General features: G+C 48.5%; 8 protein-coding genes across 8 annotated transcripts; 3 read left to right on the top strand and 5 right to left on the bottom strand.

Moving 5' to 3' along the window:
- The first annotated feature begins 162 nt into the window (after positions 1–162).
- Positions 163–1,447, top strand: EDB82DRAFT_304505 (kinase-like domain-containing protein). Its single transcript, XM_025737645.2, has one exon. It carries the CDS (start codon positions 301–303, stop codon positions 1,267–1,269), a length of 969 nt encoding a protein of 322 aa, XP_025592485.1. The 5' UTR covers positions 163–300; the 3' UTR covers positions 1,270–1,447.
- Positions 1,448–3,020, bottom strand: EDB82DRAFT_304504 (uncharacterized protein). Its single transcript, XM_025737644.2, has 3 exons — positions 2,638–3,020; positions 2,469–2,573; positions 1,448–2,410 (listed from the first exon to the last, which is right to left on the bottom strand). Exons 1-3 carry the CDS (start codon positions 2,850–2,852, stop codon positions 1,627–1,629), a joined length of 1,104 nt encoding a protein of 367 aa, XP_025592484.1. The 5' UTR covers positions 2,853–3,020; the 3' UTR covers positions 1,448–1,626.
- Positions 3,021–3,295: 275 nt separating this feature from the next.
- On the top strand, positions 3,296–4,475 carry EDB82DRAFT_529304 (uncharacterized protein; the record flags this gene model as incomplete). Its single annotated transcript, XM_025737643.1, has 3 exons — positions 3,296–3,311; positions 3,371–3,903; positions 3,960–4,475. The coding sequence occupies 3 exons, from the start codon at positions 3,296–3,298 to the stop codon at positions 4,473–4,475; spliced, it is 1,065 nt and encodes a 354-aa protein (XP_025592483.1).
- Positions 4,251–5,652, bottom strand: EDB82DRAFT_304521 (mitochondrial carrier domain-containing protein). The gene has a single exon (XM_025737641.2). It carries the CDS (start codon positions 5,486–5,488, stop codon positions 4,499–4,501), a length of 990 nt encoding a protein of 329 aa, XP_025592482.1. The 5' UTR covers positions 5,489–5,652; the 3' UTR covers positions 4,251–4,498.
- Positions 5,653–5,888: 236 nt separating this feature from the next.
- EDB82DRAFT_529302 (SCA7, zinc-binding domain-containing protein) lies at positions 5,889–7,328 on the bottom strand (the record flags this gene model as incomplete). The annotated part of the gene is made up of 5 exons (XM_025737640.1): positions 5,889–6,289; positions 6,339–6,515; positions 6,566–7,078; positions 7,134–7,253; positions 7,307–7,328. The coding sequence occupies 5 exons, from the start codon at positions 7,326–7,328 to the stop codon at positions 5,889–5,891; spliced, it is 1,233 nt and encodes a 410-aa protein (XP_025592481.1).
- An 882-nt stretch (positions 7,329–8,210) lies between these two features.
- On the bottom strand, positions 8,211–10,590 carry EDB82DRAFT_304481 (uncharacterized protein). The gene is made up of 4 exons (XM_065607439.1): positions 10,277–10,590; positions 9,389–10,177; positions 9,176–9,316; positions 8,211–9,122 (listed from the first exon to the last, which is right to left on the bottom strand). Exons 1-4 carry the CDS (start codon positions 10,334–10,336, stop codon positions 8,319–8,321), a joined length of 1,794 nt encoding a protein of 597 aa, XP_065463280.1. The 5' UTR covers positions 10,337–10,590; the 3' UTR covers positions 8,211–8,318.
- Positions 10,591–14,537: 3,947 nt separating this feature from the next.
- EDB82DRAFT_304356 (uncharacterized protein) lies at positions 14,538–15,748 on the top strand. The gene is made up of 3 exons (XM_025737638.2): positions 14,538–14,769; positions 14,828–15,334; positions 15,390–15,748. Exons 1-3 carry the CDS (start codon positions 14,634–14,636, stop codon positions 15,554–15,556), a joined length of 810 nt encoding a protein of 269 aa, XP_025592479.1. The 5' UTR covers positions 14,538–14,633; the 3' UTR covers positions 15,557–15,748.
- A 1,110-nt stretch (positions 15,749–16,858) lies between these two features.
- EDB82DRAFT_436383 (ras guanine nucleotide exchange factor domain-containing protein) lies at positions 16,859–20,685 on the bottom strand (the record flags this gene model as incomplete). The annotated part of the gene is made up of 4 exons (XM_025737637.2): positions 16,859–17,187; positions 17,243–17,459; positions 17,517–19,808; positions 19,867–20,685. 4 exons carry the CDS (start codon positions 20,683–20,685, stop codon positions 16,859–16,861), a joined length of 3,657 nt encoding a protein of 1,218 aa, XP_025592478.2.
- Between the last annotated feature and the right edge of the window lie 4,868 nt (positions 20,686–25,553).

Below are 25,553 nucleotides of genomic sequence, written 5' to 3'. Positions count from 1 at the left end.
CATCCGGCAAGGGCGACATTTCTAGACCAGGGAGCAGTTTTATTTTTTCCCTCTGACTCAGTCATCACCAATAAATCCATCAACCATCACAGAGAGGCTCTTGAATCTCTCTCTATTATAACCTCGTCCGATCCAAATCTAAATCCGGAACTGGAACAAAACCTTTTGAGTCTCCAACACTTTTTACCCACCTCACAGTCCTAGAAAATCAGTGACACGCCATCCTCATTCGATTTTCCTACACCTGTCGTCTCAGTCTCGTTAATAGATACCGAACAAACGTCCACCTACACATATACCATGGACGGAAAACGGCATCCCAGCTCGTTCCAGCAGCTCGAGAAGCTGGGTGAGGGAACTTATGCCACCGTCTTCAAGGGCCGTAATAGGCAGACCGGAGAGCTTGTCGCGCTCAAGGAAATACACCTCGACTCTGAAGAAGGCACCCCGTCGACCGCCATCCGAGAAATCTCGCTTATGAAGGAGCTCAAGCATGAGAATATTGTCGGGCTACATGATGTTATTCATACGGAGAACAAGCTCATGCTCGTCTTTGAATTCATGGATGGCGATCTGAAGAGGTATATGGACACGCATGGCGAGCGCGGTGCTCTTAAACCAACCACCATCAAGTCATTCATGTACCAGCTCCTCAAGGGTATCGACTTTTGCCACCAGAACCGTGTTCTCCACCGTGATCTCAAGCCCCAGAACCTGCTGATCAACAACAAGGGTATTCTGAAGCTTGGTGATTTCGGTCTCGCCCGCGCCTTTGGTATTCCTGTCAACACATTCTCAAACGAAGTCGTCACTCTCTGGTATCGCGCCCCTGATGTCCTACTCGGTAGCCGTACATACAACACCAGCATCGACATCTGGTCAGCGGGCTGCATCATGGCTGAGATGTTTACGGGTCGGCCGCTATTCCCCGGAACCACCAATGAAGACCAAATCGTTCGCATTTTCCGTATCATGGGCACACCGACAGAGCGCACCTGGCCCGGCATTACCCAATTCCCCGAGTACAAGCCAACATTCCATATGTATGCTACTCAGGACCTCCGGAATATTCTCCAGACAATCGATCCAACGGGTATCGACCTTTTGCAAAGGATGCTTCAGCTTCGACCGGAGTTGAGGATCAGTGCCCACGACGCCCTCCAGCACGCTTGGTTCAACGATCTGCTAGTGCACCCTCAACAACAGCTCCAAGCGCAGGCCCGTGCATACCCTCAAGCAGTTCCCAGCCAAGGATTCGATACGTACTAGTCCTACTACTGCTGACATTGGCATACCGTAGCCCACCGTCAAAGGCATACATGTCAAGCCCTCTTTGGATTGAACTGTTTGTTTTTGTAATACAGTATCTTTAACAAAAAAAACACGGGAATATCGTGTAGCGTTTTGCAAGCACAATGGAGTTTGTGGTCAATATGAACTAGACGGGGAGCAGAAGGATATCAGATTTTGGGGGCAGCGGCATATCCGCTGTCATGGATTTTGTCATTTGCTGTTTTTGTATCGGCAACAACTAATGTCATGGTAGTTTAAGGGGCTTGTTGAACGGCCCACGTTCCCAAGCCTGTCATTCTACATAAGCGAAATCCATGGTTTTTGCACTGGGCTTTATTTTTTAGGACCATGTCTATTTACAAGACTTCCGTCAACAGGACTCCTGAACTTTGTCTGAAGAGGTTCCCTGGCCCATGTCTCTGCCAGGGCCGGTGCTTCACCCTGTTCCGCTGGAAACCCCAAACCTTCTCTCAGCTTTTCGACTTCGTCTCTCACTCTCTTTGCCACCGAAATTCTTAATTCAGTAGCTTCCGGGCTGTTTTGGAGCAATTCTGGATCCCCTTTTGCGACAAGCTTGCGCCATGCAGCCCGCTGATGGCCAAAGACTTGATCAACATCGGTTGGTTCGCCTATCACTATCCTCACTGTCTTTCCAACCCGTGGCGCCCATCTCGGCCATCCTCTGTCTTCGGCCATTATTTGTTGAGTACCATGAACGAACATGGGGATGAACTCGGGGGCAGGGTCAGACTCGAGAATCAGTCGCGACACACCCCATTTGAAGTAGCGCAACCCACTGTCCGGGCTCTGGTGACAACAAGCCTCAGGGAATACGTGGACCCAAGCGTTACGGTAATCTCGGTATGCAGATGGCGCCGGGATCTGATCGACGCCGTTTGTTGAGAAGAAGAGTGGTTGAGACATAGGAGGAGGTTGTGTTGAAGGAGGAGTCGCAGATAGCGGAGAGTCTGAAGCGGTTGACCATGATGCTGGTGATGGACCAGACAGCAACTTGATAGCTTGTGTCATAGTTGGCTGATTTAAGCCGCCATATGGGGAATACCACAGTCTGTGTGTGGGAAGGACTTGTCCCAGACTGAAGAATGTAGATGTGAACCTATCGTTCGCGATGTCAGCCAATACTCGATTTTAAATATGATGATCTTGAAACTTACTTATTCTTGAAACAAATATCGTGAGCACCGAGGCCCCACCTCATATTGACTGCATCAAAGAAGTAACGTAGTGGTAAAATACCCCATATGAGAGGATCATCAAGTCTATTTAGAGATGACTTGTTAGCCATCAAACTCATTATAATGGACAAAGCCGTTTCGCTCTCACACTGCAACGTGATTACACACAGTGAGCAACCCGCGCTCACGTCCCTCATTTCTCCGACGATCAAGAACACCCAATAGTCCGTCGAGACCTGTGACTTCAAGGTTGTTGAACCCATTCATAAACCCTCTTGAAAGTCCGCCAACTGCGCCCATGACAGCCACTGAGGCTATGCGCCATGGTAAACTCGGCTGCGTAGGTGGCTCAGGATCCGACATGATTTACACAACTGATAGTGTATGTCAAAACATAGCACAGAAATTTATAAACCAAGTGAGATGAGCTATGGTGGAAGTATGTCGAGCGGAACGAAGCAAAATCCAAGTTTCAAAGCATTTCTTGATCTCGGAGAGAAGCGGCAGTGATGGGACCCACCTGCAGCCGTTTCCCAGTAATATACCTCCCTATCGATAGGCGCCTACCCTATAGAAGCACATCTTTCCTTCCAGTTCCCAAACTCACAAGTTTCTACATTACATCCTGACGTCGTTCTGACCCCTAGCATCGCCGTATCCTAATCAGTGATATGATCTCGGTTGACGCGATACTTCTATCCGAATACTTTACAGTTACAGTCACATAACTCAAAACACATCCACGAGTTTACTCTTCCAAACCACTCTCGACGTCACCGCAAAGCTTCTTGAGCTGCATATAAATCATGGTATCCGCACACAGTACGCCTTTAATGATACCACATGTCAATCAAACAATAATGCTAATTCAACACCTATAGGCAAACGTAACACCTCGCGACCGGTATTCACGTCTCACGAACGCGCCCTCGCAAAATCCCATTGGTCATCGTCATCCGCCCGTCTGCACCGCGACTCATTCCTCCCATTCGGTTCTTGTGGCCTATGTCTCAACATCGCCCGTGATCCTGTCTCATGTCGTCGAGGCGATATCTTCTGTCGCGAATGCGCACTTTCAAATATTCTCACTCAAAAGAAAGATATCAAGCGCGTCCAAAAGGCCCGCGCTGCTACAGAGGACGAAGCCGCCAAGCTGAAGGCGCATGAAGATGAACAGGAGCAAGCACGTGCGATTCAGGACTTTGAGTTGACACAGGCTGGCCTGGACCGGAAGAAGACGAAGGGCAATGCAACTGAGATGAATGACGAGAAGCCGAATACAAGAGTCGACGAGCCAAACGCCCTCGCTTTAGTGCCAGCAACGAAACGCAAGTTTAAGCTTGATCAAGACGAATTGGATCGCATTGCGCAGGAGGACAAAATCAAAGCAAGAAAATCACTGAACGAAGAGAAGGTGAGATATCCAATCATGAAATCATCCGTTTTCGGTGTTAACGTTCTATTGTACAGGCAGCGAAACCGCATCTTCCATCATTCTGGACCCCGTCACTGACACCGGATGCCCAATCAAGCAACCTCCCACCAGTAACAAAGAAGGACAAAACAGTTCCAACGTGCCCAGCTTCTTCGGCTGGGAACCCGCACCCAATCACAATGCAAAATCTCATTACAATCAAATTCACCGAAGAGGAAACGCCCAAGGGCAAGCAAAGAGCCTGCCCTTCATGCTTAAAGATGCTTACCAACGCCTCCAACCCCATGCTGGCCAAACAATGCGGCCACGTCCTGTGCCACAGCTGCGTCAAACAGTTCATGGTCCCGCCTTCCAAGAAGGCATCTTCTGAGGACAACCCGCCCCTGACCTGCTACGTCTGCGACGTACCTCTGACCTCAAAGTCACAAAAACAGGATACTGCTTCGGGCTCTTCGATACCGGGTTTTGTTGCTCTCCAGTCCGAGGGCACTGGCTTTTCAGCCCACGGAGGCAATACTGTAGAACGATCAAGTGTCGCTTTTCAATGCTGAACTCTGACAGACTGCATATCTCGTTACTTCGTCTGCAATCTCCTTTGTCGTAGACGAGGCAATAATATCATAAACCACGCGCGAACGACAAACCTGTGAATGACACCCTTGGTGAGCATTGTCAATCCATGACTGAAAAAGCTTTTCAGCAGCTCTCCCCGAAGTCCAGCATATAATGCTCTCGCGCCCTCGTTTTTGATAATGCGAATGATGACGCCATATATGGACTGGTTGAGAAAGTCGACGATTCTTCTCAACACATGCTTATGCTTCACGCCTCCATCTTTTGGGAGTCCCGATACTGCGCCTGCTGACTCGCCCGAGCTACTCGCCACCTGGAGGCGGGTTTTGCCCGTCTGGAAAGGATATGTGATAGCAGTAGCACTGGCCTTGCTTGTAGCGGCAATCAAGAAAGCGATCCATGCTACCGGTACATCTTCTTCTTCGAGCGCTGGTATGATGCGTGCTGCGAGCCGGCGATTGACAAAGAATGTAATACTGGGGTTGAGAGTAAGCATCAGAGTAGCTGAGTAACCGGACCAGAGGCCAATTAGGCCACTCTCCTTTCGGATTTCAGAAAGGATCTCAATAAATGATTGTTCACTCCCCAACATCTGCTTTCTCGTTACCACGTTGGAAATGGGAGTGGTCAATGCTCGAGCACAACCACCAGCGACAGCCCCAACGAGAAGCTCCTCAACAATGGTGGATTTCCGATGCCGGGGTCGCAAGTAGTTATAGAAACCGAAGAATAGAAAACTGTCCACGACCGATTTGGCTACGTCTGTTCCCAGCCCGCTGTAAAGAGCCTTGAGTCCGCCTTCATTCGCAGGAATCCCGCGCAAGGCGGATATAACACCATCGTAGTTGTCCGCAGAGGCACCAGTTTTCCGTTGCGCCTTCAATCGTGTGGTGACAAGGTCCAATGGATATAAAGATGCGGTTGATATGGCTGTGCCTATCGAGCCAGATACGGCGTGTCCGAGGGCATTGAGAGCCTGTTGAGATGACATTGCAACAACAGATTAAAATGATTCGCTTATAATCGCTGGTAAATGTAGTCGCTGTGAAATCATGTTATGCGAAGGTGCATGGCATGACAGATGAGTTGTGAATAAGAAAAGGTGACGGATGTTCTGAAGTCGAAGTTATGAGCGACGCGCGCTACTAAATTTACGTCATAACTCAACCTCGGCGCGGGTCCCACCAATCCCGTCGCATGTGACCCATGTCCCGAGGCATGCAATATAACGAACTGATAGTGGGTGTCGTTTCTAGAGGTTGCTGTGCCTGATGCTCTGTTCTGTTGAGAGCATAAAATCGTCGCTCTTTAGCCTGGAATGAACCCCCTGCGACATGGCATGCAAAAGGGATTTCATCTTTTACCTTTGAAAGTCAGTTCTGCAGAGGTTTCTATGCTCTGCTTGAAACTGAAGGCTGTCTCTGAGGTGTGAAAGAAGCCGTTGTCCATCCCGTGTTGCCTGAAACTGCAACTCCAAGGTCTACTTCGCCTGGTGCATCTTCAGTAGCCGGTTGCAGTCCGTGATGGCCTTCTGGTAGCTTTTGTGCCCCAAAACCAGTAACGGAGAATATATTTGTTCTTCCGTTATTGGTAGCCATCTGGAGTTGTTCGTGCAATCTTGCAAGCTGATATTGTCGTTTTATCGGGGCGAATGTGGGCTGTGGTATCAACGGTTGTGGGCGCCACTGTGACAGAGCACTCATCACAGCAGCTGTTTCTTCATCCGAATCGACAGGCCCATTGTTTGCTTCGTCTTCATCCTCTATTGGTGCATTGGCGTCAAGTGCCGCCTCTGTAGATGATTGTCAGTCGGGCATTTATAACACAAGGCAGAGACTTACTCTGCTGCTTTGCCTGGTTCTTCTTCTGGTAAGCAGCAAGAAGCATGTCGTATGGCAAAGATCTTCCAGCAACTGCGCGTTTGGCACCCATACTATGACTCTTGCATGTCAATGATCTTGCGCATGGCTGCCCGTTAGCGAGCAGAACACCGCATTGCCGTTCTACGTCCACAGGTCCTGATCATGTTAGAATAGCTTCCTCAGGATATAGATCGAGAGCGCCTCACCCTTTGGTTTAGGGACTTTAGCCTTGGGCTCATCCTTCTTTTTCTTGTTCTTTGGTCCCTTGTCGGGGTCACCATCGGCCTTTCGCTTCTTCCCTTTCCCGCCGTCTTCCGGCTTCTTCCCAGCAGCTTTTTTGGCGGTTTTGCTTCCGGTCGGCTTCTTCTCGGCCGATATGCCATCATCGTCGCTGTCGTCATCACCTCGTTCTATGCCGTTTTCTTCATCTTCTTTTCGTTGCTCTTCTTGTCTTGCCGCTTCCTTTGCCCTTTCTCTAGCCTCACGAGCTTCCTTTTTCCTTTGTGCCTTCTCTTTCTTCAACCGCAGACATTGTGCAATATGCGCTTTGGCAGCAGTCTTCAGTACGCTCTTCTTGCAATGTTTGCATTGTTGGAGATCAGGACTGTCTTCGAGTGGTCGTCCGGTTGCAAATGTTTCGCGGGAAGTTTCGTCTAGTTCGTTTACTACAGGGCCTGGCGAAGGGGCACCTACAGGGGAAGTGCCATTCTTCTTCTTGTCTTCAAATAATTAGTCATGTTGATGTCGTAGCCGAGAAGTAATATAGAGCCATACCGCCTTCTATAACACTGCCATCCCTCCAGTTTCCAGGCTTGCTGTGTTTTGGCGCAGGCCTCTTCAGCTTTATTCTACCATTCTTGTTCTTTGATGCGACTTTGATTGTGCCATCATCACCTGCAGGGTACGGTTAGCCCCATTCAGTCGCGCGATCGTGGAGTCGCGTTTACCTTTTCGGGTGTCTGACCCCATGTGAGCAGGTTGAGCAGTTACGCTCGTTCGTGATTGCGGGAAAAGCGTGGTGTTTGTACCAAGTATGATTTTCGACTTTGAGCGATGATCGTGAATTGTTCGGTTGCGCGAGAGATGGCCGTCGTGACAAGGCTATATGCTGTGGTGGAGTTGAAGTGTAGCTAGCTGCCTTGCGATATGGCTGCCAGTGATACACATACACGTGCCTGAGTGGCTAAAAGTCGGCCCACGCCTACACTGTTTCTCCGGGGACGTCAATCAGCGCTCCACCAGTAATGTCTGGGGTAGCAAGTAGCCTGTAGTATATCGATTTGGTATTCTCATTCGATTTCTGTGACTTGGTTGTCTTTTTTCAGATGAGGATGAAAAAAGTGTACGCCTTTTTCGTGTAATTTACAGGGATTTTATTCTGATGTAAAGTTCTGTTATCTTATTTGGTTGTATGGCCCTGTGGGAAGGTTATTTTGTGTCTATTTGCTGTTGCCCTGATGGAAAAACTGATGCGAGCATCTTGTTTCTTTTTGAAATGTTGACGTAAAAACTGCCATTGTCACAATTCTTGCAGAGTTTATTGATCACAAAATGTATATGTGCACAAGATATTGGTACAATCATGATGAAAGCAAAATACAAACAATTGGAGATCATTTGTGTAACACAACGTAAATGGTGATCCCATATATATTGAACAAGAAACTGTCTTGAATATGATGTAGGAAGGGATGATGGTGACGTCCGTTTGATATGAACAAGAATTGCGACCCAAAATGCCCATAAGTAAGGTCTCAATCCCAGGGCATCTAGGCCACTATAAACCAAATACTCCGATATAAATCTTCTCATCTCGCACTGAAAGATAAAGTTCAATGCTAACCAATGCCTATGCAAATGCAGCCTCCCAAACAGCCGATAAACACCAAACATGATGCAGTCATATTGACCCTGATATTTTCTGGCCTTTTTTTGCCATGTTGTTCCTTTATAGATATATCACCGCACAATGCTTTCGGTTGCCTCCTCCTTTACCAGTAAGGAGGCTCGGTATGCCTTCATAGATTCCATCATAGATTTGGCATGTAGAATGCCCATGTCACTCCATATACATTCCATTACCGCCAAGGCCCAATCCCAGTATGTGTCTGGCACACCAGGAGCACATGCAGCAACTTGAAGATGGAATAGAACAACAGGAAGTCCAGCCGAGCCTGAGCCCGCACCCCCTATTCTCTCAACTGGCATGGCAGATTTGTCGGTAAGGAGAGGGTGTCGCCAATGCGTCGGAGTGCTCACAAGTGTATCGCGAGCGAGCCCTCTTACAATCTCGTATCGTCGTCCATACTCAGCCAGTGACATTAAAGGTGCACTGGATTTTGGGTATTTTTTGACGAACTCAATGATGTTTTGATTCAGAAGAGTGCGTGCCCACCGGTAATGTCCCCACATGCGTGCAACAAACATATCATAATAGACATGATATACGCCCTCAAACACCACAGACGATGGTAGATGTTTGGCTTTCTCTGTACGAAATCGCCATGTGGGCCCGAGCCCATGTTCCCATTCCAGAAAGCATGCATCAAGAGCGAACAACTGCTTCAGGGCGGCGGCCGTATGCACATGGCCATCAGAATAAGTATGGGCCCTGATATAGGTTGATAATTGAATAAATTGACCAACTAATGGACCGAGATCAGTAGCTGGATGATCAGCAGGTTCGAGGAGGGTTTTGGCAAACGAAACCCACTCGTACAGAGGGTCCGGTAATGGTGTTGCTGAGATGTAGGCGGCTATGAACTGTGTGGGCTTGTAAGCTAACGTAGAATTATAGGAGGGACGCTACGACATACAAGAGAGTAAGACATCTGTACCATGGCGCGAACACCAAGGAAGGCTGCTGCCGGCATAGGCAGCCATCTTCGCAATAAAGCAACACCACCCATAACATGTGCATGTACATGAGCAATGCCTTGATTCGCTCCCTTGACAAGCTGCAGACAGATGTTAGTATTCGAGTTGCCGGCATTGCACGCATGGAAGGGGAAAGTTGAAATCGTGCTGACCATCGGGGAATATTGAACAGCATCGGGGGTAAGGGCACACACCTCGAACATGGCAAGCATGACGACGGAGCGCATTGTAACCTCAAAGTCCGGCATGCTCGAGGTCTGTATAAGGCGGCCAGTTTGGCGTAAGGCTAGTCCGTATTTTTGACGGGCTGTCGTCATCATGCTGCTGTCACCCCTAAGATTCGAAAGGCTGGCGAGGCCGACAGCAGCCATTATATCCTGCACAGCAGGGTCCCATAACCACCCGGTATTTGTCAAGTCGCCAGGATGTCTCGGCTCGTCGGGATGACCAATGAGGTAGCGATTAACATAGAACTGAACACCCTGGTCCTCGATACTCGAATCGATAGGTGTCGGAAGTCGCGGTGGCTGGGTGAATGTAAGCAGCGTCGTGTTGGTAGCTGATGATTTAGAAACAATAGAGGATGAAGAGGAGGAGGAGGGAGATGACGGGGTCGGGGGCAATGCTTGCTGGCTCTGTGTGGAAGCAGGAGATGTGGGCCAGCCGACTGTGACTGAGGAGGTCGAGCCAGCGTGTAACGAGGTTGAGGAGGAAGATGAATTTGTGGAAGCACTGGACGCATATGATGAAGCGAGAGAGCTGGATGAAGTTTGTGTTGACAGCCCCTCAGAGGCGGAATCGCCAACACCCCATTGTGCATGTGCCTTTTGTATCACTTTGCTACTCTCATCGCGAAACATGAGAGACAGTTGGTCACGATAACCTGGACACCTTTTCCCAACTCGAATGCATTGTGAACATTCCGGTTTCATTTTGTCACACTTGAAAGTCAACACCGGTTAGTTATGAACGAATGAATTGGAGATGTGGTGGTGGGAAGGTGGGATAAAAGTGTCTGCATGCAGCTCACTATATCTTACCTTGATGCGTCGGACCCGACAGTTTTGACAGCCCTGTGAGGCTTTACCGCAGTAGACCATGGCCGTCGAGAAACCTTGCGTCACAGCGGCGCCTTGCTGAAAAGTGAACTCCAGTAACCGTCAACAAACCTGGAGGAGTGTATCTGACAATGCGAAGGCAGGATCTGTGAAGCTGATGAAACTTCAGATTCACAGTCCCAACACCTATGCAGGACCCCTAGCGAGTGAGATAACAAAACAGTTGCAAGTTGTATAGCAAGAAGCAAACTGCTGTGGTGTTGCCAGCCTATTAGTGGTGGCCCTGACGGGTGGGTTGGATCCAGGTCAGGTTAATAGGGACAGTAGAAGAATGATAGAGAGGTCAGCTCAATGGAGCATCGCCAAGTCGGATGTTAAGGTGTGTGTGGTGGATGAAGGATAATAAGACAATGAGTGAGGTCAAGTAGCAAGATCCTATCAATAACAAGCAATATGCAATGAATCGCGTCTAGATCAACCTCGCCTTGTCTCGTAATGTTCTGCGTCTGCCGTCCCAACCACTCATTTAGACTTGAACTAAACGAATTCACTCACAGCCTTGAAACAGCTGTCGTGTCGTGTATGGCCTCGAAATGAAAAAAGTCCGGCAGCTTAGGTTGAGCAAGTGTCCGTGTATCGCCGTACCCTAAATGGTCGTTCAGCTGATGTTCGTTAAACTGGGTCACAACGGGCGACAGACAAGCCCGTTGTGTTTCCGATACGTAGATGGGAAGGTAAGGTAAAGGTAAAAAGGTAAAGGAAGGTGGTAGGGGTGGCCCACAGCCCGGGGAAGCGAGCGGAAGGAGGGAAGGGGAAAAGAAGAATGTATGCGTTTGATGTGAAAGTCGCGGGGTAGGTACTGCCTACCTACCTAAGAGAATGGCATGAAAGATATTCACATGAGACACTGAACTGACTAGTACTTACCTACCTTCCTACTCGGCAGATGTGAAGTTGCCCGAAATGCAACAGAACCGAGTCAAACAAGGTACGACAAGGACCCTGTCGGTATGTATGTAGGTACAGTATGTAATTGAATGGGCCGAAAAGGGATTGGGTAAAAAAAAAAAACGGGTTCTCATCAACGTCCCACGTAAAGAGAAGGGGGCCAGGGTCAGGGCTAGGTGGAAACAGTTATCCAGTAGGTGATAGGTATCCAAGTTTAGAGCCAGAGGCGTGATGATATGTGCCGTCGGACGTTTTAAGGTATCAAGGCGCCGTCCAGAGATCTTACCTCCTACTTGTTTGTCAATACATTGAAATGATTAAAGATTGTGAGCAGACAAGCAAGGGTAAGTCCAAGAAGTATATTTAGTCCAGACGGAAACGGAAACAGAAGCCGTAAGTTGATAAATCCCATTACGCTACAGACACGCAGACCAAGACAGGTAGGCCCAGCCCAACTAGTGGACCCAGCCCTGCAAAGGGTAAAGCCAACTACAGTGTCTCCTTCTAGGTACCTAAATTAGACTGTCGCTCCACTGTTAGGAACCTTGTTCTGTTCTTGCTCTCCCAGTGCCTGCCGATCTTAACGCTCGTCAAGTCTTGCTCTCACGAAATCCATATCATTATAGTATCTGATATAACTGAGATTCGGTACTGTTAGCATGACATGTGTGGAGATTAATTAATTACATCTACGGCATTGTTGAAAATATGGACTTCCCATCGATCACATCTCACCTCAGGGGTGATCTTCAGCTAGCATTGTGGTTCAATGCAACGGACGCACGTTCGCAACCCGCGGCACAGCTGGAATCCCGCACGGATCTTGAAGGTGGCATGGCTCCAAGCAATGGATGCAGTCCAGTTCCATGCCCGTTGCATGTGAACTGTGGACAGCAGTGCATATGAATACATGAATACGTAATGTCATGGTAGGTGTCATTCGGGGTTTGCCTATCAGCTATCACCACCCAACTCACAAGGGCAAATATCAGGATAGTTTAGTAAAGTGGTTGATAAAAGCTATGACAGGATTGTAAACAAAGCAAAGAAAAAGAAAAAGAAAGGGGGGCAGATAACGGTGTGAGGATGCTTACAAACCTAGACATGGACCACCTTGTCTTGAATAATTCTTCAGTGGGTATTTGTTGTTGTGTGTTTATTAGATGGTGGGTATCAAGCTTTTAGACTCTGAGTGCTGTCTAGTAGGTACATACTATGTACCAGTTCATCATTAGGGGTATGGTGCCATTTATTTGTTCACATGGATAGATATGTGATTATTCTGCTGTTGGTCTCTGACTTTGCTAAACTGAAACAGTAATATCCGTAACTATACACCATGTACCAACCAGGCAGTGATAGTGGTAGTGGCTATGTTGCAGGCAAAGTTGCAACTCACAACAAACTAAATGACCATTAGCAGATGCGATCACTGCCAAAGTCACCCAGCATAGGCGTTACGCTTCAATCCTCAATAAAAAACAACAGCAGCAGGCCATGTCTTCGTCTTTCAATTCGTCCTCACCTCGTAATACTAGATTGCCGACGGGGCGTTGTCCCAGGCGAGCTTGTGTGTTCGAAGAAGTACGCCCGGCCTCGGCAAGTCCGTCTATGGCTTAAGCAGAGTCGAGAGAATTGTATTCATGATTCATGAAACCATTCATCAAGACAAACTAGAGGGATACCGGTACATTATGGGCAAAAGCCGGCACTCGGCCGAATTGCTGTTAGCCACAAATACAGGGCTGCATAGTCTCAAACAGACTATTCTTACGCCCGTCGTATCTCAGTGAGCTGCCTAATTTGTAAAGACATGAACGAGGGCGACCAGACAGGCGGGTTCCATACAGATCCATATGGACATGGATCATCAGGAATCTATGATCTAGCCTGCGGATACTATACACAATAATAGATACATGTGACGTGTGATGATCATTTGTAAGAACATTTGTAAACATCCCCTCTAGATTAGAGACGAGTAACTGGTCAGGGAGAACGTGTTGTCCAAGTCAGAAGCTGGTTTGAAACGCTTTTGACTGTGAAGCATGGAGATGACCAGATCTATGGGTAATATGGGGGCAAGTTCCTGAGGACATTCGGTGCCAAGTCGGACTATAATTAAGCGTCGTTAAAGATACATGTATAAACATGTGTGTTTGCTTGGCATGAGAGTAGGTGTCGATAACTTTTCTGTATTGCTTCATTTCCCAACTCTTTACAATACTTTCGGTTTTATCATGAGTACCGACATGCTGAAGCTCTATCTAGAAGAAGCTTGTTTAGCTTTCCCCGCTTTCTTCCATTCCGCCCACGATTCGATAATCATATTGAACAATGACGTAGCAGACACACCCATTTCAATTAACCTTACAATAACTAGTAGGCATCTTAGCACAAGATGCCTAAAAGTCATGACTTGATGCACGGAGAAAAGAATAAACATAACACATTGTTTTTGCTAGATCCCATGTAGTTCCTCCTTTTGTGGATTGCAGTTGTATCGCTCGTTTCTTTTTAGTTTTCATAGGTACCTAGGCATTTACACTTGATTCTTACCCATAAAACAGATCCAAGTTCATTGTCCCTGATCTATGGAGGGGTTGCGTCACGTCATACCCTCTTGTATGCCAGGCTTTACATCATCTATCCAACCCCACTCATGCTTGGAATAAGCCGAGCGCATGTGGGAAGTTGACCGGGGATACGGCTCCCAGCCTCAAAGCAGATAGTATCTTCTCGCTACTGTAGGCCACAGGGCACTCTAGCACAATACACTATACTACGCCTGGGCTACTGTCATGCCATGCCCTGTCAGGTCAGTCCATTGATCGACCGCGGCGTCATAACTCGAAGCCGCCACATACGGAAGATGGACAATTATCTTTATCCCTGGACTGTATTCCAGGTTTGACCGAACTGGAGGACAGTATCCAAAGTGTTACGCTGTGCGTTGTTGCACACTCAGCAGGTTACTATCGGCCTGTACTAGGTACATAGAGCCTGTCATCAACGTATAGTAAATCCTCGATGAAGGTTTCTATTCATAGTACTCATGATGTATTTTGCTCGGCCTCTTCAGTTACCTGTCCGTATCGAGGCCCTGCCTGCCTATTGGAGGTAGGCAACCTGGCACTCAAACAAGCAACGACGTCAGAGCTCATCAAGCCCCTCTCCTCCCTGACATTGTTGTCATGACATTTGCCATGTGTTTTATTTAAACTTCAACTATCTCCATAACCCTTCTGCCTCTTCTCATTCACCATCTGTTTTTCATTATACCCCATCTGCACTCAAGATACCCTGCCAAGCCTCAATCATACCCCCACTGCGAGATCAGTTCAACTGCACTTACATAGTACTCTCACACCATACGAATAACCAAACCACAATGGAGACCATCAACAACCTCACTGCTACTGCCTCCAAAGCCATCTGGGGCGAGAACCAGACCGGCAACAAGGAGCCTGTCTCTGGAGTCAAGGGTGACACTGCCCGCGGCGAGCCCTACGATGCTGGCAACCTGGGTGCGTCATGGGTCCCTGCATCAATATGCGAACTATCTTACTGACTTAATGCCTATAGAAACCCCACAACAAGAGAAGGTAGCTGAGAACTTCAACTACGGACAGCATGGCGAGGAAAACATATCCGGACTTGGACGAGAAGATCCTCTTTCAACAACAACTGCTTCATCTGCAGTACCGGCTCCTGCTGCCGCCCCCAACCACTCAAAGGATACCACTGCTGAGCAGAACGATACCCGCACCCCAGAACAAGCCGACAAGGGTAAAAAGGATCTCCACGATGTAGACGACACCTCTGAAGGTACCGATGCGAAGATTGGCGAGGGACCTGGCCCCCGTCCTATCCAAAGCCTCGCCAAGGAGTTTGGCGGTGATGCAGGTAATGCTCCTGTCGAAGGAACCTCCAACAAGCCCACTGAAGTCGGCTCCGGCGCTGGCGAATCGTCCAGCTCAGAGAAACAGCCCCATGACCCAAAGGAGGATGAATATATCACTGCCTCCGGATTTGCTGCCGATGGCGGCGACTTCGACGCCTCAAAGCCCGGTGCTGGACGTGAGGCTGACCGTAAGTAGAATTGCTCTACACTTCCTACCTTTTGGACATGGCTAACATATATCAGGACTCATGGAGCAGAAGGGTGTTCACCTCGGTGAAGGCGGTAGCTCAGAGCCAGCCTCTCATACCGAGTCGCACTCCAGCAGCAAGCACCACGGTAGCTCTCATGAGGAGAAGAAGGACAAGCCTAGTCTGGGCGAGCGCATCAAGGCCAAGCTTCACAAGCACTAAACGGCTGGTTAGTAGTTCGATGGGGGGAACATGTAGAATGTAATGACGGAGAATGATATCCCAAACGGCTTACACCATGAAATTTATATTTTAGGCGCTATTCGAATGCGTTCTTTCTTCTATTAGCTGCTTTATGTATATAAATACTGAAACTGATGCTTTCGCGAAATTTCCTCTTATCCGCCTGCCCACGGGATGTTGTTATGAACAGGAAAGCCCAGGTTGTTGTGTACTTTTCACCTGGCATGCTACTACACCAGCGTCCGTAAGCATCTACTGGGCATGTGAGATTTGTGAACAGCCCGGAGTAGCGGCAAATGAGGTGTATGCGCAAAGCTGAAACGGGAACACTGTATGCTCGTCTGTCTCTTTGATCAACCACCCTCAATCACCTGACCTTGGCAGATACAAAGGACTGCCACCATGAGCTTGGTAACGTGATGTTTTGTATTGCGGTAAGTTCAGAGCACTGTTAGATTGACCATCAATATTAACTCGCCGCGGTATATCTGCGCTATTCACTGCATCTGAAACCCGACAGTTTCGAGAGTTGACCCTGCGCTCCCTTTGGAAGCCTCTAATTTTACTATACGCCCTGCTCCTGGATCTCCCAGGTATATTCAGTTCTTGTGCGACCAGCGTACACTTGCCAATGCCACTGTTCATGTCCGTCAAAAGTGTGAAAACGTCTCCCATGCAAAGTCCCCCTTATGATATCTGGTACGCCAAACAAACCCGCCAAAAATGATCCCTAATCCTCAGAGTAGGGTTGCTTATAAGCCCGGTTTGGAGCCCTCTTTTTCAAATGCCTCGTCAAATTAAAGACGTTCCCATTATCACTGGCGCCCAGGTCAAGCATCTCCGCACTTTCAAAAAACCCCATGTTACCAAATGCTACCACACCAACTCATCCGGGCCGTCTCCCGATCCTGCGCTATGGTGTCGCGCCGCTTCCTGCCACTTCTAATGGTTGGCAGCGTAACATACGCCGCAAGTCATGGCCACTCGGGACCATCATAGTCTGTCAGAACAGCTGATGGTGTTGCAATACGACCCATCCCGGTTCGTTCTCGATCCGCTTTCCAAAACTAGATGCGGGGGACTCGTAGCCGCATAAATGTTTCGAACATTTGCAAGGCTTCATTGCTTAGAGGAATCCAGACTCGGCCAAAACCCTGTAATTAAGAAACATCAAGTAAGCATAGATCTTTCCATATTTGGTCAGGAGAGAAAGGGAGAAAGAAAGCGAGCTGCTAATGAGAACTGGCAATCCTGATGCGGTAACTATCGTAAAATAGCGACTCAGAAGAAAGAGGACACCGCTCCATACGATGCGGGTGTATTCCGCAATGCAACATACCTCACAATCTTTTCATCCTCGCGCTCACGAGGCTCGACTTGCAAGCTCTTGTCATACATCTCGTGTACATCACCAGCAGCCTGCATGTTGTTCAAGATGTAGTCTTGTAGCTCAGGTACAGGCTGCAGTGAGTACCCCACGTTCTGATACTGCTGAATGTCTCGAATGACCTCAGCGGTCTTAGCACGTTTGGCAAAATTAATGAGGTTAGTTTTCTTAATGATGGAAGGAATGCCATCTTCGATAAAAGTCAAGTCGGTCAAGTAGACACCTTTACGCTGTGAGTATTGCCATTCATGGCCTAATTCTCGGAAAGGGGCACATACCGAAAAAGGGAATACAAGGTGGGTTAGCGGCATGAAGAGCTTCGCGGTACTCGCCGAAATTCTTGGTGCTTGCCATCACTCTCCGCATTGATTCTAATGTAGCATGTGTACGCTGAGGCACCTGGTCCCATGTCCGCTTGAGACGAGCGATGGGTGCAGTACCCAATGCGGATATAATCGATGTTAGTGTTGAGAAGTTGTTCAGAACACGACAACGCTATGCTGGAGTCAGTAACCTTGCAATAGAAAAACATCATGAATTTGATTGACTCACATCGGCAACGGAAACAAAGTGCTTGATCACCACCACTCGCTTCTTGACTTCCATCTGTGCCAAAATCATTTCGGCGACCCAGTTTGTCATTTGGTTTGAATGGAGGATAAGTGCTTTGACGTTGGGGGCCAAGTCGGGCTCGCCCTCAGGAATCTTCTTCTGCCAGGTCTTGTTCAGACACTCTGTCGCCTTGACCTTGCCATACAATCGAGACTCGACAATCGTGAGCTGGCGTGCGAACTCAATCACGTCAATATCCAGGAATTTCAGCTTCTTCATGTTCTTGGGCATGATCGGGGTTGGTGTGTTCTGGTTCACCGTTTGGATCATTCTGCGAGCACCAGCATCCTTACCGCTCAGCCTTTGGTCAAGGACTGCCATTAAAGGTGCTGAACCAGGCGTCTCTGTCGATTTGACCGTATCTTTCGCGAAGCTGTAAACATCTCGAACAAGCTGTTTTGACTCGTCATTATGATCCTCCATCCAGAAGTTATCAAACCAATTCTTCAGGATGTTAACAACACGGAAACGAATAAGTTTCTGCTTTCGGTCCCTCCAAATCTCATAATCGATCGGGTTAAGACCCTCCGGCGGTTGAATGTTGAATCGCTTGATAAGCATTTCGAAGAGTTCTCGGGCCGTTGTAAAAGATCGGTAAGTAAGGAGGAATGTATTGTTGAAATTTGAATCAAGCTTGTCGTGGCGAGTTAGTTGCTCGACAAGGGCGAGCAAGGATCCTCCCTTTACAGTAGGTGGCGAGGTCTTGCTATCCCAAGATACCTCATGTTCGTAATCCAGGAGTAGGAATTCCGGTGTGTCTTCCGTCACTGGAACCTGTGGAGACGGGTCTTCACCAAAGATCTTCTTCACCTTGGAATAGTCACCTCTGCGCATATTGCCGGGTGCAGGCTCGCCTTCGGTGAACGACTGTGATGTTATAAGAGGCGGGCGGACCGGAGCTGTCCTCGATTCTGTACGCTGGTGTGGACGATCGTAAGGCATTGTCTCGCCTCTTTGCAGAGTGCTTCGAACAAAAGAGTTCTCTCGTGGCCGAGCCTCGATCTGGTGTGATTGCATGTTAATTTGAACTTGCTCGGATAATAGTTGAAGAGAGAAGCCAATATGTGAGGAATTGGTTTCCAGTGCCCTGGCACATTGCCGCACATATTCCAGACGGTTCTCCAATGCCTCGCCACGAACTTCGGACCATTCGTCGGCTAGAGGTCCAGCGACAGCTTGGCATCCAAGGATAAGATCGGATATGTTGTCGTAAAGACTCTGCTTGTTGGTACCGAGGTCAGATAACTGAGGTGTCTGGAAGCTGTTGCCTAAAGAGGATAGATCAATGGACTCAATCATGGCAATCCATTGTCTGAATGTATCAAGAACCCTCCCACCAGCAAAGCAAACGTTGTTGCCGATGACTTCGTGTCTGTAAGGCGTGACAATTTTGTCCATTACAACCAGACTCTTGTCAAGTTCCCGGATGCTGGATACGAGGATGCGCTTCTGCTCGTCCAATCGCTCGAGCATTTTGTTGTCTAGGATTGCAGTTGGTTCTACGACACCCTCCTCGTCTTCAAGAAAATTGGCCGTGATTTCATCTCGGGGACCTAGGCCGTTGTTTTGCCAACTGCCACCTGTAGTACTACCAATAACAAAACCAGGGAAGAGTCGAGGAATCTCTTCACCGCGCTGTTGTCGAGCCACTTCCACGTAGCTGTACACGCCCATAAGAACACCATCAGCCTCTTGCAGACATTTCTGGATAGACTCGGCATTGGGCCAATCCGCAGCCGCTATATGGGAGGAAATGACGAGTTTGGAGAACTTGGACATCATATCTCGGAAATGGGGATACAAAGCTTTGTTTGTTGAGATGATAGATGGTTGGCCCGAATGGTTGTCAGTAGTCCCCGAACCAGCGGCGAGCAGCAATCGCAAGTGATCTGATATGTCTTCAGCTTTCGCTACATATTCTGAACGGTTGTTGTTCATGATAGCTTCGCGATAGCGGTCAATAGCACGTCGCATATTAGAGACAAGCAGAGTCCAGCTAAGGGAAGGCGTAGAGCCGTCATCGAAGAACGATCGAGGAACAGTAGCTGTAGTGGGAAGGTTGTAAGTGGTGCTGGTAAAAGAGGTTGCTGATGCTATGTTGGGGACTTGTCCCGCAGAGAGAAGGCCATTCGGCGTAGCGCCATTTCGAACACGGCCAACAGGCGATGCGCCATTGATCGAATCCATGGATGTCGATGGCGACAAAGCACCGAAAGAAGAACGCTGGCGGTTCTGAAGAGTGTTAGCAATTGTGTTAATACAGCAGTAGCTTTTGTTATCTTTTAGATACCTTTGAACGACGTGAGGTCAGTCTGGACGGGTCACCTTCAGCCTCGGATGCAGATGTCAAAGATTCGTCGTCCTCGTCTTGGGTCAGACCACGAGCCATCATCTCAGGAGGTGGCCTGGTTTTGTCGGGGATATTAACGTTCATTCGATCTCGTGGGCCAGTCTCGTTAGTGGACACAGGAGACTCCAAAGGCAGTTCCATGCTACGGTCTCCTGTCATCATATTGTAATAGAACAAGCGCCCATCGGGGGTTGCTTGCGGAATCCAGAAATCGGCCCTTGAACTATCCCCCCCATCAGTTCCCTCGAGCGGCAGTGCGATGGGGCCATCTAGTTCAGAGTCGTCGTCTTGATCATATTGATCGTCGTAAATCTCAGGGTCCTCAACATCGTCTTCGACGACATCGAATGCACCATTGTGGGCACTGTCGGGTATATCGTCGGGGCTCGTTATAATCTGGCAGTAGTTGCTTGGAAACCAGCCTCGAACGCCGTTTATAACACCATCCCACCAGCCACTCTCGAGCTGGGTGATAACTTGGATAACATCTCCTTCGTGGAAACTGAGACTGGTGCGATCGTCGGCCTCGTAATCGTAGAGGGCGCGGACGTACATGGCGCCCATGGGGGCGGTACCGACGATGCCGTTCATGAGGCCCCAGGCGGGATCAGCCCGAGTAGTTGAGTATTGTTGTTCGGAAGCTTGAACGGGGGTAGACGTGATGCGCACGGAAACGGACTTTGAGTCGCCGGAGGGGTCGTGGATAGTGCGCGAAGAGTGGATACTTGGCGGCACGGCGGCGGTCTGTATCTTGAGCATATTGCGGCTGCAAAGCTCACCTCAGGGCATGGTCAAAAACGGCGAACCCTATTGCTGATCAAGAGGAAGCCGATTTTGAAGATTTCAGTTGGAGATATGGAAGAAACGGCGCAGCAGCAGCATGCCACGAGAATTACAAGGAGTCGCGAGTCGCGGGAAGTTGCAGGCCTTGCTGTGGGAGGCAGAACACGGAGTAGAGTAGAGAGGGCCAAGAATCCAGGGGGGGGTTGCTTAGATGGGTGAGCGCGCGCTGGGACCAGGCTCGATGCGAGTGGACGGCGAGGGGCTGACAGGAGAAGGAGTGAGGGCAAGGAGGAGAGCGGCGACAGGCGGTTTGACTGAAACGATGCTAAGTTAGAATGGACATACAAAGCAGAGCAGAGCAGAAGGGCCAATTTGGGCAAAGGATAAAGTGCTGCGTTTGTAAAAAGACGGTATAGAAAGAAGACAGACAGCCAGAAAAAGAGGTCACAGCGGGCAACTAACTGGGTAGAGAGGTAACGTTTAAGTGGCAGTAGGCGACCTATCTACTACATACAGCCCGACGCAAATAGCTCTGTACCTTGGTATTAATGGATCGGTGTCCATCGACAACCTCTATTGGCAGCAGATAATTTCCAGGCGGTGGAGTTTTATTTATTCAAGTAATCGAGAAGGAAAAGGACTGGACGTTAGGACCGTATTGGCTGACCTAGTAGCTGGCTGGTTGATTAATTGAGTGTTGATGTGGGAGTAGTTGAACAGGCTAATCAGTTAGAGCCTGATGAGGGGTCCTATTGTACTTCCTCCTCGTCTTTCCGCATTTGACATGCATCCAATCCATTCGTTCATTTACCGCGTTAGTAGTCTATGCCCTGGGGAACTTGATACATAGCAGGTCTATTATCACTCTGCTGGTTCCGTAGCTGGCAACTCTTGTCCATTCGTTCAACACATTATTAACATTGATATCTTCTGACCTTGACAGGTACGTACTGTAAGCTCGCTATTGCGTTTCTCCACTGTAAAAATCACGTCGTAGTGAAACCGTCTATGTCCCATTCGTCAACCCTTTTAGGTAACTGATTGGGTTTCCGATTCTACTACATGCGAAAGGAGAAACGGGGCCGGCACAGCAGAATAACCGTGTCAATTCTGCCAGCGGCTATCATACTACCTGTCCGTCCTTGCGTTGTAGTGACTAGATGGGTAATTAACTTAGGGTACAATCCGGGCCAATATACACAGAACACAGCTCTAGATGAATATTATATTGCATTGCTTTCCATAGATAGGAGAGTGTAGTCCGGAATCACTACTACCTGCCTCCTTCAACACTTGACTAGTCCTGGCTGGACAAGAACAAGACGGGGCAAGCTGTTACTTCAATTACGCTACGTCTTCCCCTTCTGTGACAATACCCTTCCAGCACATGAATCGCAGCCTGCTTCAATTCAAAAGCATCGAACGTTCTCTATTGAGTTCTGACCAGGATGCGTAACAGAAGATTCATGGACACAAAGGAGTACACAAGACGCAATTCTCCTTTGCGCTCAAAATCTCACCTGCACGAGGCGAAGACGATCAATGAAACCTCGTGAGTGACCGGTTCCGGTTCTATTCTTGTCTATTCTAATTCCTCCAAACCAATGATTTAAAATGGCGACGACTTAATAGTACTGATGAGCAGGTAAGTAGTATGTCATGCAGGATGCAGGTGATGACTACGCAAACAAGAGCCATTGTCCATTTACTTCACAGGTAGGTGGTGACTGTAAGTGACGACCTGTTTGTCCTGTAAACCATGAACCACCAAGGCCATTGCCATGAAACGGGACATTCTTTTCAACCGTTCATTCAAAGGAGAATCATCAAATGAGTCAGCGGAAGAGCGATCAAGTCGTGTTTCCAAATTGGTGCCAACAGGTACTTAACGCGCACTGGTCAACGACAGCATGTCTTCTGCTTAAGCTTCAGGTAAGACGAGACGACAGCCCCTTGTCTAATCTCATCCTCATCTCCCAGTTCTCTAGTTTACAGCCAGTCTGCGCACCCACCACCGACAACGAGACTGGCGCATAAGCACGACCATGATTTTCCACGGAGTGCACCAGACGTTGGGTTCACTTCTTTCGTAAGCATAGAAATAAATTTAGCAGTCCCAAAGATGTTGTGCATGTATAGCGGAGTTAGCACTGTCAGCTAAGTACTTACATACGTATACCTGGGTTGCATTCCACTGGCTTCGAATCAACGAAAGAGAATCAAGGCTACGACAGGAGGTCAAAAAGAGAAGAGAGCCGACTTCTTCGTACTACAACAACAACAACAACAGAAAGGCAGCAAACATGCTCCACTTCCTATCGCTTTGACACCACGTGGAGCCTAACCCAAACCATTGCACCCTTTACTCCGGGAGACTGCCGCGGACCCGCACCCCATTATTGTCTGCTAAAGGTGGATTTGTGTCCAAGTAGTTCAGATGTACATTGATGTATCTGTTTGTACAGTGCTCAAATTGTTCATTGTGATTTTGGAGAAGGAGTTATGCACCGCCATTTAAGGTTCCAGATGTTGCACAAGTTGCAACCACTGAATATCTTGGAGGAAGCTACATGCCGTTATAAGCACTGCCTGTTACGTCCCGAACCGTCCCGCTTCAGTCGTTAGCTGAACCAAACCGATACACAAAAGGCAAATCTTATATGTACGTCCGACAGTCTACATATTAGTCGGAACGATTCAGATTCAGCTCAGCGTCTGTGGAAACAAGTGCTTGGTCAAGTGCAAGCACAACGGCAGCCCCTCCCCTCTTCTGGAAGCAATGGACTCCCCCTCCATCCTTTCCAGTAATTAACTTGAATTAATGCTGGATCCTTTTCGGGCGCCAGTACCGTCCGACCGTTGCGGGGTACGACAGTGTTGTAGGACAAATAGGTTGCAGATCCGAAAGGGCCGGCAAGCTGAGAGGGGCTCAATTAGCGTCTCTTTCAAGTTTCCAATCTTTCCATAGCGAGATGAACCCTTCTAGCTCACGACTCGTCTCCCTGCTGCTGACAGTCGTTTTCATTCCTCTGGCGACGAGCTTTGACGCGTTGTGGATACGCGAATGAATCATCCAGAGACTATTAAAAGGAGTCACCAAGAACGAGTCTGATTTTTGGGTTGTAACTATACCTGACTAAGTTCGTTGACTGAAATGTGAATGCGATGCTTCTGCCCCCCATTGTTAGTGATCGCTCATTCTCCTGTCGATCTCGCGGGCCAGATTCATTCTTCATTTCATGACAGGTTAGATGACGAATTTATACATATAGAGTACATACTGTTTGCCTCTTTTTGTGGAACATTTGCATCCTATCTCTCATGCCTTTCTCCTTGCATTTTGGGTTGGCATATAAATTACTTTCCTTCAGATATTAATTGGTGTCACTTTCGTCACCGTATGTATAATCGAATGCCAGTCGATATGCTAGCATCACGGCATGACCGATAATTATTCAAGTCCACTACGCTTTCGTATATCTGATGAAGTGAACGATAAGCCATAGTTAGGGGTGCACAGCTATTTTGGTACCTACAGATAAAACAATTTTCTAAAGCAAGGCGTGGGTATGCAACAGAATGGAGTTGGGAGACCGAAACCTTGGGCGGTCTGGGTTTTTACTCGAACAAGTGTTTCGTCGAAAATGATATATGTCTGATGATATAAAAAGGTCCATGAAATTAAACATCTAATCATGGTGAGATTAGACTGTTCCAGAGTTGCAATCCAAGCAGCGAGCCGTGTCGATGGTCTTTTGGACACTATACATGATGACAGAACAAGCTTGCAAGCACATACAGTGTATCACAGTGCATATAAACGAGATCCAACCATCCTGATGCAGGGGTTTTTCGACGCGAGGTGAACAGGAAGTCTCATCAACTTCCCCGTGTATAGTCCGTCTCCCACTAGGACTTTGCACGCTTGACCAGGGGAGCCTCACATCAAGTGGGGCGCGGAATGCAAGGCGCGCCCGCGACGACGGCCATCCTAGGCCCTGCGCCGGTGCACTGGGAACGGGATCTGTCTTTGACAGGTCGCTGTACTATGACGCTACGCCTATCTGCGCTGGTGGGATGTCCATAGGTATTAAAGACGGTGATGGTACGCACTGAGCAAGAGACATCTATATATGGCAATGCAATACTCGCAGCAGGACAGGACGCTGAGTCAGATAACAGATTCATAAACGATCAGGCCTTGCGGGTTGTTTTGAGGAGTTGGTGATGATGGAGCTTTCAGGGCTTCCCCGCCTAATCGCTTCAGTCCAGCCCCGGATGATTTCATGGTCTCGCGATCACGTTCCAAAGATCTGTCTGACTGACTTGGGCTACTTGTCCAAGGCCTGGCGGCTAGGAAAGCTGCTTGCCCACCTGTCCGCCTTTGGGCCTCTCTGTTTCTGTGTTGTCGTTGGTGGCCAGCGATAATGCGTGTCTCGTACTTCGTTGCTTTTCCCTGTTGTTTGGATGATACCGCTGCCAGTCTGCGTTCTTGATTAGATACCTCCATCTACCCCTGCTCCTTTTTGGCTCCCATTTTCCAGCCTCCGTCCCTTGTGGCCTGTTTGCTTTCGACATGGCCCCCCAGCTCTCATCGTTCCTGTGGATAACAGACAATCAACTACTGCACTCGGACCGCCAGTCTTCGAGGCGGACAGGATGGATTACGGAGTGAGTGGATATACATTCCCTGTACTTTCAGCAAGGTCTCTCGACACCGACATTGACTCCGACATTTCGTGCTCGTCACCGACTCTATAACCGTCAAATATACGATATGTCGCTCTTGACCGACGGTTTCGAAAACGGAATCGTGTCTCTGGCTGTCTCTGCGTTGGGGGCAT

This window comes from Fusarium venenatum, assembly GCF_020744135.1.
Source record: "Fusarium venenatum strain MPI-CAGE-CH-0201 chromosome Unknown EDB82scaffold_4, whole genome shotgun sequence".
Classification (NCBI taxonomy): Eukaryota; Fungi; Ascomycota; class Sordariomycetes; order Hypocreales; family Nectriaceae; genus Fusarium; species Fusarium venenatum.
This window is presented reverse-complemented; position numbering and strand designations above follow the sequence as displayed.

Excerpts from the sequence above, each read along its gene's own strand:
- EDB82DRAFT_304504 (XM_025737644.2), bottom strand. The coding sequence starts at position 2,852 with ATGTCGGATCCTGAGCCACCTACGCAGCCGAGTTTACCATGGCGCATA. Across the intron at positions 2,574-2,637 it reads GTGTGTAATCACGTTGCAGT|ACTTGATGATCCTCTCATAT; the intron begins GTGAGAGCGAAA and ends ATCTCTAAATAG. Across the intron at positions 2,411-2,468 it reads GATATTTGTTTCAAGAATAA|GTTCACATCTACATTCTTCA; the intron begins GTAAGTTTCAAG and ends CGCGAACGATAG.
- EDB82DRAFT_304356 (XM_025737638.2), top strand. The coding sequence starts at position 14,634 with ATGGAGACCATCAACAACCTCACTGCTACTGCCTCCAAAGCCATCTGG. Across the intron at positions 14,770-14,827 it reads CTACGATGCTGGCAACCTGG|AAACCCCACAACAAGAGAAG; the intron begins GTGCGTCATGGG and ends TAATGCCTATAG. Across the intron at positions 15,335-15,389 it reads TGCTGGACGTGAGGCTGACC|GACTCATGGAGCAGAAGGGT; the intron begins GTAAGTAGAATT and ends AACATATATCAG.
- EDB82DRAFT_304521 (XM_025737641.2), bottom strand. The coding sequence starts at position 5,488 with ATGTCATCTCAACAGGCTCTCAATGCCCTCGGACACGCCGTATCTGGC.
- EDB82DRAFT_304505 (XM_025737645.2), top strand. The coding sequence starts at position 301 with ATGGACGGAAAACGGCATCCCAGCTCGTTCCAGCAGCTCGAGAAGCTG.
- EDB82DRAFT_304481 (XM_065607439.1), bottom strand. The coding sequence starts at position 10,336 with ATGGTCTACTGCGGTAAAGCCTCACAGGGCTGTCAAAACTGTCGGGTC. Across the intron at positions 10,178-10,276 it reads GTCGGGTCCGACGCATCAAG|TGTGACAAAATGAAACCGGA; the intron begins GTAAGATATAGT and ends TTGACTTTCAAG. Across the intron at positions 9,123-9,175 it reads TACAGATGTCTTACTCTCTT|TTCATAGCCGCCTACATCTC; the intron begins GTATGTCGTAGC and ends AAGCCCACACAG.